The sequence below is a fragment of the Anas acuta genome, chromosome 5 (assembly GCF_963932015.1).
Source record: "Anas acuta chromosome 5, bAnaAcu1.1, whole genome shotgun sequence".
Taxonomy (NCBI): domain Eukaryota; kingdom Metazoa; phylum Chordata; class Aves; order Anseriformes; family Anatidae; genus Anas; species Anas acuta.
The window spans coordinates 4,867,729-4,879,716 of record NC_088983.1 but is presented as its reverse complement, the minus strand read 5'-3'; the positions used below and the strand labels follow the sequence as shown (position 1 = coordinate 4,879,716).

The following is an 11,988-nucleotide window of genomic DNA, read 5'->3' as shown; positions in this document are numbered from 1 at the left end:
TTGTCTGGTCTCTGTCTTGCTCAGCATGACCCTGCCACAAATTTTTGCTGCTTTTTTTTTTTTCTTTTTCTTTGAACTGACAGATGAGGAACCACTGGCCTCTGTTTTGTCTGGTCGTCTGGTCATTGCATTCTCCTGTGTGTGATGAAGGCTCCTCGATGTGCTTGAACAGTTCATTGCCTGGGGCGTGTGAAGCTTTTCCAGATTTCTTTTCCTAGTTGTGAATCTGTGTTCATCCCTCCCACGGCTTCTGAGAACTCAGAGATAAGCGACGTGTTTGGCAGTGCCACAGCTGTCTCTGCCAGATAGCTGACCAGCCCAGAGAGCCCGACCCAGAATAACACAAAATTTGCTATTGTACTGAAGGCTTCCTCCTTCCAAGGATTCACAGTCAGGGAGCTTTGGACCCCATCCTCCTGGCTCTGCTTGGAGTTTGTCTGGGTACAGAAATCCTGGAGATCTACAGGACAAGAAAACCCAACCCCTTCTGGCATCTCCCCCCTCCACCACCCCTTTTTGACTTTTTGATGCCTCCTGCCCCCAGACGAGGAGTGCTGGGCATATTCCCAACATCTCGTGCATAACTCTGGCCCAGCCGGCCTCCAGCTACAGCTGCCGGTCCCTTTTATCTGCCCGCTGTCAGTGCCTCACCTTGCCAGGCACGGGGATTACAGGGATATAATTTCCCGTGGCACATTTTTAGAAGAGCTTTTCCTGCTGCCTTGCAGATTGTGCCACAGTGACGTGCTCGGATGGTTTTGCTGTTGCCTTTGGGATGGTGAATTGTGCCCTGCATTATTGCAAGCAGCCCAAGCACCTTTCTGTCTTTTAATATAGCACAAGCTTGTTCCCTCTAAGACAGATCCTGACAGCGTCTGAGACAGGTTGCATTTACAACCATGTAACGATCCGATCGTGCTTCTAAATCAATGCAGAATTCCCACTGGTTTGGACATCAGGCTCCGCACGGGTCTACAGCTCACAATTCAGATCTGTTCTTGACAAGGCAGTGAACACCAGCCCTGGTGTCATGTAATGCAGCGATGGTGCAGCCAGGTCAGAGGCCGTCTGTCTGAGCCCAAAATCATCTCTGCATTTCCCTAAGTCTCATGGGGAGAAAAACATCTTTCAAACATCGACTGCTACATCTGCAAGCCAACAAACATTCCAGTCTCTGCTACCAGTGAGTCCTTTCTCAGACAAGGAGTTTCATCCCATTTAACTCCTTGTGGAAATCGGTGGTACAACAGCCTACGTTCAAACTTAGGCATTAATCTGTTTTCTGCACTTAATTTGCTTTGCGTGTCAGGTAAATGATACACGCCACCGACTGTTCTTTTTCCGTGTAAAACATTTCTGTTCAGACCTATAGGAAAAGGGATGACTTCTGAGAACAGATAGGTCGGATGGAATGAAGGAGATAATTAGCAGATCTACCTGCCTGAGCATTAGCTTGTTGCACACACCAGCACAGAGTTTGAGAAAGGAACTTATTATTACCAAAAATGAATGCTTTGTACCCCAGGTCATTTTAATGGCAGCAGGGAATGAGTAGTTATTAAGTAAGACATAGCTCATCTTATGTATTATGTAGATGTTATTGTTCAGCTTTCCTGAAAATAAGATGGTTTCTATTTGTAATAGGAAAAAAAAAAAAAATATATATATATATATATATATACACATATATATTTGACAGTTCAACTCCCCAAATTTAGGAAAAGTGGTTTAGGACACCTGAAAACAACTCTGCCTGTAAAAGCAAGATCAAAACTGGATAATGGTTATCCTCCCATCTCAAAACCAAACAAAAACAAACCACCACCAAAACCCTCAGGTGCTTCTGGCTCTATTTTGCAATGCATTCTTTGAAGTTGCTCGTTAGTTCCACGTAGTTGATGTTTTAGGAATTTTCCAACCACAGCTGTTTTTGGCTGCGAACGCTTTGGTGCCCCGAGGCCACGTGGGATTTTGACGAGTCCCTTAATGTCGCCCCGTAATGATGTGGTTTGATGGTACCTTGGTTTGCTCCCCTGGCATTTTGGTTTTGTGACGCGTTCCCGTGTGGGACAGCTCCTGTTTTATGCAGACAAGCCAGCAACCCTGCACTGAAGTCAGGAACTGAATTGTACTATGGTATCCTGAGGAGTCCCTTTAACCAAGTACACAGGTGGTGGATTTGCTAAAAATTGGCTTTTGCAGTTTGGGAAAGGTAGAGGTGGGCAGCCTTCTGAGCTGCCTTCTGTTTCTTGAAATCCTAAGAAGCAAACAGCTTGCTCAGGTCATGTGTGACACACAGCTCTAATGGAGCTAGAGGGTGTTTTGCAATCTAATCCGCAAAGAGAAGTCTTTAAGTGCTTCCCTTCCCCTTTCCTTTCTTTTCCTGGACTCAGCCCCATCAGCTCAGCCCCACTTCTGGTGGATGCCTGTCCCCCTGCGGCGATGTGGCCAGCAGGGTTTCCGAGTATCCCAGGTGATTCTCCAAACTTATTTGGCCGTACACTAGAACATATTTCAATAAAAATAAAAGCAGGTTTCAGAGTAAAGCAAGAGAAAAATTGTCAAGCTGAAAGAAAAAAAAAAAAAAGCAGTTATAATCATCGTGTTCACGGCCTTGGAGGCAGAAGCTGAGAACTGTCAGTGTTTTATAGATAACCTTCATTTATGTGAGCAAGGCCCTGGGATCGTGGTTGCACACGGTGTGATTATTCCAGGTAAGTTACTTCTTTGCTATTTGGGAAACTGCTGTTTGAGAAAAATGCAGGTTATTTGCTCCATGTGAATTAACCGATACTTTCGTAGGGGTGCGCAGAGTAGTTAAGAAAAGCACTTAATCGAGTGTGATAAAAGTCTAATGAATGTCTGCTGTGCCGGAGTGAATGCTAAGCACAATTCGAGCTGAGCTTTAAACTCTTCTCTTTCCTCAGGGAATGCAGTCGGATTTTTGGTGAAGACGGTTTGACGCTGAAACTCTTTCTTAAAAGGACTGCTCCCTTTTCTATTCTGTGGACTTTGACTAACTACTTGTATTTACTGGCTTTAAAGAAGCTGACAGCCACAGACGTCTCTGCCCTGTTCTGTTGTAACAAAGCTTTTGTCTTCTTGCTTTCTTGGATCGTGCTGAAAGACAGGTTCATGGGAGCAAGGGTAATGACATGCCTGATTTTCACCTCTCTCATTTCCATACCTACCCTTAAATCCATGAGCTATTGTGCTACCATAGTGCTCCTGCGTTATGGTATGCATATACCATGAAACCATTTCTCATTTCGATTAATGATGCGAACCTCAGTCTTAAAATCGGCTAGAGATGTCAGACTCCAGAGGTAATACAAATTTAGCTATTACAACCAAGTGTAATTAGATAAATTAAAATAGGAGGACTTCCAAATTCCTATAAACTTGTTCTGCTTGGGTTACAGTGCTGAAGAGCACTCAATTAGTTTCATTTTAAACTTAGTGATAAATACTTAGGTTCTAACCAAAGCAATTTTATTAGTTCTTTGAGTAGGTATTCTTTTTTTTAATAAGTAGCATATTTTCTTATTGCATCCTATTACATTTCACGCATGCATTCATTTGCCAATTAGGGTTTAAAAGTGACAGCAGCTGCTTTGCATGAAGGTGTGTTTTTCATTAAAAGACACATGGACAGTAATATGGGAATGTTTCACTCTTGAAAAACAAACAAACAAAAAGAACTCAAGCAAAATTAGGTGTGCATGGACCTGGGGAAGAGCAAGCATGTTTCCTGTGATTTTATGTACCCAAATCTCCTAGTGGGCAGCAATTTAACTTGTTGCCTTTATATCTTGGCTAAGGACCGGGTATGCCTTCTGCTGTTTCTGCCCATGCAGATTGTCCCACTGAAATGGTCCAAGGCCTTGTGATCTCGTTGGGTACAATCCTTACTGAGTTGCCAAGGGCCTTGAACTTAATTAGGGACTCTTTGGGACAGGTTTGATGCCTGGGACCAAAGGGGCAGCTGGATGTAAGTTCTGTGCAAAGCGTGATGGATCGCGATCTCATCCAAATGGGCTTTTATAAAAAATGACAAAGACACCTACATTTTTGGTTAATAGTGAGGTAGAGGGGCTCAGAAAGGAAAGGACAAGGCATCCTGACTCTCAGGCAGCTGATGTAGCCTTCAGAGCAGACAGCAGCACACTGAGCAGAGCCCTGTGCTTGGCCTTTGGGAGCAGAAAAGGGAACTGTTTAATGTAAAACAGTCCCTTGGGTCTCCCAGCAGGACTGGCTGGGTGGTTGGACATAGCGTGGAGGCTGAACATCGAACCCCTGCATGTTGTCACAAGAGCACGGGTAGGGATCTGCGAGCAGGGGGTTGTTGGATGGGCTCAGTAGAGAGTCCGTGCCTCACCAGGGTCGATTCAACCAGACCAGACAAAGTGAAGGAGGTTCCCTGGTGTTTCATAGACCCCAGCCATGGTTCCCTTGAAGGTAAGGACACGGACATTTCACCTTGCGGTGCTAAAGCCAGGCATCTGTACGCCTATTTCATAAAACGTAAAAACATCAGATGAGTGTGACCTACCCTCCTGCTGATGCCTAACTCAAAGAATAAGCAGGGTTTGAAATGCTCAGGTCCTCTGTACAGCAGTTACCAGGAGCAGTAACTTCTGAGGCTGTACTTTCCCTCTCTGTTCCTTGATCATCTCAGCCTCCTGCTGTTATTACTCACTTGTGCAAGGTGCTACTGAGCCCTGCAGAAAAAAATAGTAATTTTTATACCTTTTAAGCTACAGTTTTTGTCTAAATCAGCCTCTTTCTGGAAGAGCAAACACAACTATTGTATTTCCCTAGCCCATTCTCTTAAAAAAAAAAACAAAAAACAAACAAACAAACAAACAAAAAAAACAGGTAAAAAATACTAAGGCTATCCTCAATTATTATCCATTTTTCACTGACTGGGAAAAAGAAAAAGTTGGTATAAATATGCATTGGTATTAATGCTGTAAACACTGTGAGGTTTGTACAAAAATCCTGGCAGAAGAAGTGAAGAGCAAATCCTGCACGTAAAAGAAACTGTTTTTGCTGCTAACTGGCAGATTCTGTATGCAGCGTGCTTGGAAGGGCAATTAGCAGCGTTTTCCAGCAGCCCTCCTGCCAGAATCGCACTTAATGATGTTAATAACCACGCAGGAAAGTGTTTGAGAACTGAAATACGACAAAGCAGCACGGCCCCAGCCTCGTGTGTTTTGAATGCATCCACTCCTTTCGCTCCCGAGGCTCTCAGACAGCAGGTGTAATTAGGTTATTTGGACAGCGAGGGGACGAGAAGAAATAAGGGTAATGATATACCCTGAGCCAGTGTTTGTACAGAAGCACTCAGCAGCCAGGAGCACAGCCAGGTTTTTTTTTTTTCAAAGGAGCTCAGCTCCCAGCAGCTCTTTGAGAGCCGTGGAGCCGCAGGGCATGTCTGCAGCGTGTCGTGGTGGGGAAGCAGCCGGTGCGTGTACCTGAGACAGATTTCGGCTGCCTGGGCTCGAGAACCAGCGGCTGTGACAGCTCAGAAGCTCTGCAGCAGATCGTCAGCATTGCCAGCTCCCTGCTGGTGCCCCGGTCCTGAGAGAGGAGCCGCTGGGAGCTGGGTTTTCAGGTGGGCTGTCTGAAGAGCAACCCATCGTGGTAGTCACCTCGTGGTGCAGCAAAGACTTGCTTGTGGAAGCATCAGCTGCAGGGGGGCTGCAGGGGCTCCATGCAGCTGCCCTGGCTGCGTTTAGCTACCTGGAGTCACTCTGCAGTGCTCTCAGCAGGGATGGTGTAGTGTGGGAAGGAGCCTGCACCCAGCCTCAAAGAGAAAAACTCACTCCGGAGGAAAAATATTCATACGAGGGTGATGTATACAGCAATGAACGTGTGGCTATTTAGCTATAAAAGTGCAAAGAGTCAGAGCTTCAGTGCAGGTAGACCCTTGGCCACCCTGAGCACCTACTGCACTGCCCAGGGAAACGGCACAGCCTGCACCATAGCCTGGTTTGCTCGGCCACTTGTGAATGTCTCATGAATTAATAAGGCAGCCTGTATCCATGTTAACACTGGGACTTGGGGAAGTCCAGACAGCTGTAGCTCAGAGCGAGCACAAATATTTAAAATACTTGATGTATTTGAATAGCTCTGTTGGTTTATGATGCTTAAGCTGTAGCCATGTACTTAGAAGTTTCCATATTTGAGCCTTTGGTTGTGTTTCATCTGTGAAGCTGAATTAATGCTTATTAGGTGTGTGCAGAATGGTCTGGGGACAGTTTTCCCCCCAAAAAATGGTTGTCTGTAGGACGAAGGCAGATCTCTTTACTGCAGCACCCCATTTTCTGCTATGCTTCACGTGGAAAAACAAATGTTCCTGACTAAAATGTTAGTTGGCCCAGCTCTCTCCCAGGAAAAAAAAAAAAAAGAAAAAGAAAAAAAGAAGCAGGCTGGTTTCATTCCTTCTCTAAGAGGCTCCACAAGAAAGTTACTACACTCCTCTGTTAATTAAAAGCTTCGTTTAACGAGCTGTCAGCTACAACAGCCGGCTTTGCTGTGTGACCTTGCTGCTGCTCGTCAGCTCACAGCAGCCTGCAGGACGTGCTCGCAGGTTCCTAAAGCAAACACGCCACAAACGCCAGGCAGAGGTCAACTCTGCTAATGCAGCGATGTGTGATTTGCAGGAAGAGATTCCAACACGGAGTTTAAATAGCGTTCTCCCATATCAGGCCGTATTCATCTGAAATCTCACGAGGTGATGCTCCGTAGTGCCCATCATTTTGGTTGCTTCAGGGGAAGAGGCGGCTGGCTTTCTAAAGCGTTGATTAAATTAGGGAGCTGTCTCTCTGAGTTTGGTGTGGTCGGAGCGGGGAGGTGTTTTTCCCACCAGGAAAGATCTCCCCGCGGGGATGATGGATTTACTCCTCGCCCCTAGCACAAGGCAAGGTTTTGCCTGCTGGGCCCCGGGTGTTAAATCTTCATCCTTTCCATTTGGAGAAGGGCACAGCTATGGGGCTTTTCTATTTTGTCTGGTGGGAGATACTGCTTGAGATATTGCTGCTGAAGTATTGCAGCCGACAGCTGAAACGCTACGTCTGAATTTATGTGCGAGGCAAGATGGATAACGCTGCCGCAGATTAAAACAGACATGCAGAGCAGCAGGGCAACGGGGAAGCTTCTGAGGACGAACAGGAGGTGTCGTGCTGGCTTCTGAAGGGTCCTGGGTCTAATTCTGCATTGCTGCCAGGCTGGGCCTTTGTGGTGTTCGTATGCTAGGGTAAACCATAAGGAGGAACAGCAGAATTACAGAATTATTACACAGCCTATCAGGGAGTGTAGTGATAGGACAAGGGGAACAGTTTTAAGTTAAAGAATGGAGGTTTAGGTTAGATATGAGGAAGAAATTCCTCACTCTGAGGGTGGTGAGGCCCTGGCGCAGGCTGCCCCGAGGAGCTGTGGCTGCCCCATCCCTGGCAGTGCCCAAGGCCAGGCTGGATGGGGCTGGGGGCAGCCTGAAATGCCGCTGAAACTCATTCTTCTAAGAGAATTTCACTGTAATTTACTCTGAAGTCCTTGGATAGAAATAGGTGGCAGTCTTGGGGACACAAAGGGACTCGGCCCTTCCCCAGAGCGGCCTGACCACCAGGCTGTTATTCAGGACAGGGGGGGGAACACACCTTGTCCCCTCTTCCTAAAGTTTTTCCAAACCTCATTGAACCTTTGCATTATACCTGAGAGATACAAGCATATGTGGGACCCCATCCCTCACCATTAGGCCGGGGGGACCTGAATTTCAAACGCCAGCCTTGAAGTTGACCCAGAGCCACGTCTGCTGCATCTGGCCTGTGGGAGGCACACAGTTACACTGTCAAGGATAATCACATTTGTTTCTTAGCTTGTATGAATGGGGAGGGCCCTTCTCTTTCTCACTGGGGAGTTGTGTGATTTAATGGCTATCTGATGACAGAAAAGTGTCTGATCCTTACATACTGCTGGTGATTCTGTAACAGCCAACCCTGGGTATCTGCAGTTGTGCGTCCTCTGCACTACACCGAGCTCAAGTAAATGAGAGACCTTTTTTATAACAACAAACTGTTCAATGTCACTGTAATTCTTTTTAAATCTATATAAAAATCTTTCAGAAACGAGGCTGTAATTTTCCACAGGTCTGAGGAAATGCGTTTTCCTTTAAGTCTGCGGAAGTTAATTATTCAGCACCTTCGAAATCTAGACTCTGTATTTACCTTCTTAGAGCAATTAGGCAGAGAGAAGGAGTTTTTCATGGAGGGATCCCTGACACTGCTTGGAGTTCCTTGGAGTCAAGACCAAGGATTTCAGACGTGGTGCAGATACTTAGTCCTGTTCTTTGTCCTTGAGGTTTCTTAGAAGCTCTGTCTGGGCTCTTCAGATGAGGGACACATAAACAACAACAACAGCAACCACCAACACCCCCCACAAACCAAACCAAGCCAAAAGGAAAAAAAAAAAATTAACATATAAAAACTAACACCAACTAAGCACAATGGTAAAGGCTTCTTAAAGACACAGCTCAGGGAGCAGTCTCCTGAAATGCTGTCTGGAAGGATTGGCCCTCAAAATGCTTGCATTTCAATTCAAATTGGTCAAATTGGTGGCTTTGATGAATATTTGTCCCCTTGTGTAGTTGAGCACAACATCTTAAAATTTCTTGGAGTCGTATCTCCCAAGTGGATGCCTTTCATTATGTTTTCCGCTTCTCCCAGCAGTTCATAACCACCTATTTAAGGGAAATGGGTAAGGCTTGAAGTCAGGGCAAGCAGCTAGTGGCACTCATTGAAACCCCACACAGCGATAATCTCTTCCCGTGTAATGAAACTGCCGTGAGCTTTACGTCGCTTTGCTTTGTCTGTGCAGATAGTGGCAGCAATAATGGCAATCACAGGAATCGTAATGATGGCATATGCAGATGGTTTCCAGGGCGATTCAATTATCGGGGTAGCATATGCTGTTGGATCAGCCTCTACGTCTGCATTATATAAGGTAGGTCACAACCGTTTATTAATATTCTTGTTTCTGTAACGCTGGATGTTAAAAATGCACAAGTAGGAAACGAATCCCTGTGAAATAAGCGCTTGATTTTCCTCACCCCTCCTGCATCATGCGCGTTGTGCCCGGGCAATGTCACAACGTCAGAAAATTTACTAGGAGGGCAATTAGCTTGGAGCTGCCGAATGCTCCGCGTGCCTTTGCTTTATGAGCCTTTAATGAAATCCCCATTATTATGCCGCCAGGAGCTCGGTATCATGTTTTAATCATTTCCTGCCGCCGCGGTTTCTTGACACCGTTTCGGACGGGCTTGCCATATGCAGCGGGAGGAGAGGGAGAATGCGGCGAGCGCCGCTCTCCTCCAGCGAGGACAGATGACTCGTCCCCGGTCCGCAGTGCAGCTCTCTTGCATATTCTGCTCTCGTGCCAGGCTGCGAGCCCCTGGTGCAGCCTGTGCCTTGCAGACGGGCGGCGCTTTGCCCCCGCTGTGTGACAGCAGTGGCTGCCCGTGAAGGTGAGGGGTGGGGAAGGGAGGGATGTCTGACCTGGAGGCAGGTCGGGCTAAAGGTGGCTGTGGGTATGGTCAGATCAGGGAGGGCAGGGTGTGTGTGAAGATGAGAAGTGTGGAAGGATGAGAAGTTGCCTCCTGGTTTTAGATTTGCTGCCTCTGATAAATTTATTGTGAGCATTCGTGAGTCCCTCAAAGTGTGTAGACTTAGGGCTATCTAGGACAAATCCTCCACAAGGCTCGTGCTGCCTTGAAGAGAGTCTGAAGAGAGTTTCTCCAGGCTAGACATTCCTCCCACAGCCCCCCTCCAGTAACTTTCACTGCAAGGACCACATTGTCTTTAGGTTCATAATTACACCCACTCCTCTTGGCACTTCGTGCTAAGCTTTGTTGTACAGACTCGACCTTCCCCCTGTTAATAACAACACAGTATCTCTCGTTGAGCTAAAATAAGGCAGAAATCTTCCCCAAATCTCCCTTGTAAAACTCTTCTTTAGTGAAAATCTGGGCTGTGGCACCCTGTCCTGGTCAGGTCTGCCCCTGTGCCCAGCTCTCCCCGAAGGATGGGAGGACCCTGTGCAGGAGGACTTCGATCTCCAGGGCAGACATGAGCCTAAACCCCTCCTCTTTCCTCTCCTTTACAGGTTTTGTTCAAGATGTTCCTTGGCAGTGCAAACTTCGGGGAGGCCGCTCATTTTGTCTCCACCTTGGGCTTCTTCAATTTAATTTTCATCTCGGTCACCCCCATCATACTGTACTTTACCAAAGTGGAGTACTGGTCGCCGTTCTCTGCCGTGCCGTGGGGTTACCTGTGCGGAGTGGCTGGCCTCTGGTTAGGTATGTGATAACACGAGTACTCATTGCTCTGTTTCCTCCTCCTGCCCCCAGTACCGAGTGAGCCTCAGACACAAGTATTTCCCCCCTGATTAGCAGCAAAGCTCTCACAAGTGAAATCTGGTCCCAGTGCAAATGGGTACTCCTTGATGAGTGAGTAACAATTTTCATAGGAAGCCTTAACATGAATATTAGTAGCAGAGAATAAACACAAAGCAGCCTTACTCATTGTCCGCATCTCATCTTTGCGTTCCTACAGTGGTTTTATTGATATTTCCCTGTCTCTGGCACAGTCTGATCGCTATAAATTGAATTTCAAAGGGCTGCATGTACTCAAGCAGCTCCTGGCATGCGCTGATGTGGACTGGTGTGCACACACCGATACGGGGACCCGCTGGGGTGGGACACTTTGTGTCATTTCCTGCAGCCTCCACCTCCCCTCCTCTCTTCCACAACGCTTCTTTCAGAGCCCCAAAGGCTATCCTGTAGCCAGGCAGGCAGAAAAGCTGTTGGATTCAGCCCAGGGTGTTTTAATTTAGAGGTATACGAACATACTTTCCTTTACTAACGTCTCAATTATTTCATAATTGAAGAGGTTTGTCTCCACTGCAAGTATATTAAATGGAAACAAAGAGGATGCCATTGCCAGCACGTAGCCCATAGTGCAGCCATCCTACAGAGTGGCAGGACTGGGGGCTGAGGTGTCAAGAGCAAGCCTTGGCCACTCCTTGAAGCAACTCCAACCTGAGCTGCAGCTTCTCTGTCAGCACCCAAGGGGAAAAATACAGGGATGACTTACCACCCAGAGCACCGCCTGAAAATATAACCCCAAGCAGGAGGAAACAGCACTGTGGAGCAGACAGACCTGCTCCTTCCACACAGGGGACTGCCACCAGCAGAGGAGGAATGTTTAGGGAGTGCCACGCTGCTCAGCACCAGCCTTGGCTCTGAGAGCTTGCTGCCTCCCTTATGGCAGCACCCTGAAGGATGGTATGAAAGGGAAGTTTTACAATTTGCTTATGATACCTCAAGAAAACTGAAGCTGGCTGGAAAGACTGTTATTAAAAACAAAACAAAACACCCCATAAATCCATAAATTAAAGGTGCTGAGCATTTGTGCTTCTCTCAGCTTCCAGCTTGCCTTCAACATAGCAGCAAAACCGTGGTCTCACTACAGCGTGCTTGGTCAGCTTCACAGGGTAATTGTGTTGAGTGCCCATTAGAGTCTGGGTTCCCTGCTGCTATCACCCCATCACACTCGGAGGGTCAGGGTGGAGGAGAAATGCCTCGCTCTAGTGCTTTTCTGCATAATCATATATTAATTCATCTGTTTTTTTTTTTCCCCAGCGTTCAACATTCTGGTTAATGTTGGCGTCGTGCTTACGTACCCCATCCTGATCTCTATCGGCACGGTGCTCAGCGTCCCTGGCAATGCAGGTACAAGTAACGCGCTCCTTGGTTGAAAGAGAAACAAACGCAGTGGCACACACACAGCAGAAGCACTTTATTGTCTAAATGCTCACAATCTGCTGCCACATATTTCACAAATGATCCCGTCTCATTCACCTTCACAGCTGCTCCCGGTGATGGGGGGTGTTTCAGTTAGTAAAAGCCTTTTTTAATAATCTTTATTCTTT

The 11,988-nt window shown here is 46.8% G+C and overlaps 1 protein-coding gene across 12 annotated transcripts in view; it reads left to right on the top strand.

Moving 5' to 3' along the window:
• The window catches only part of SLC35F4 (solute carrier family 35 member F4), a 101,606-nt gene that overhangs the window by 88,444 nt on the left and 1,174 nt on the right, over nucleotides 1–11,988 (top strand). For 6 of the 12 annotated variants that reach the window (XM_068682396.1, XM_068682398.1, XM_068682399.1 and 3 more), the window contains 4 exons: nucleotides 2,928–3,147; nucleotides 8,878–9,003; nucleotides 10,162–10,354; nucleotides 11,699–11,788. In XM_068682396.1, the coding sequence (XP_068538497.1) occupies nucleotides 2,928–3,147; nucleotides 8,878–9,003; nucleotides 10,162–10,354; nucleotides 11,699–11,788 (629 nt within the window). Of the gene's footprint in view, nucleotides 2,715–2,927; nucleotides 3,148–8,877; nucleotides 9,004–10,161; nucleotides 10,355–11,698; nucleotides 11,789–11,988 lie in introns of all 12 variants that reach the window. The other 6 variants (XM_068682401.1, XM_068682405.1, XM_068682407.1 and 3 more) reach the window with 4 other exon arrangements.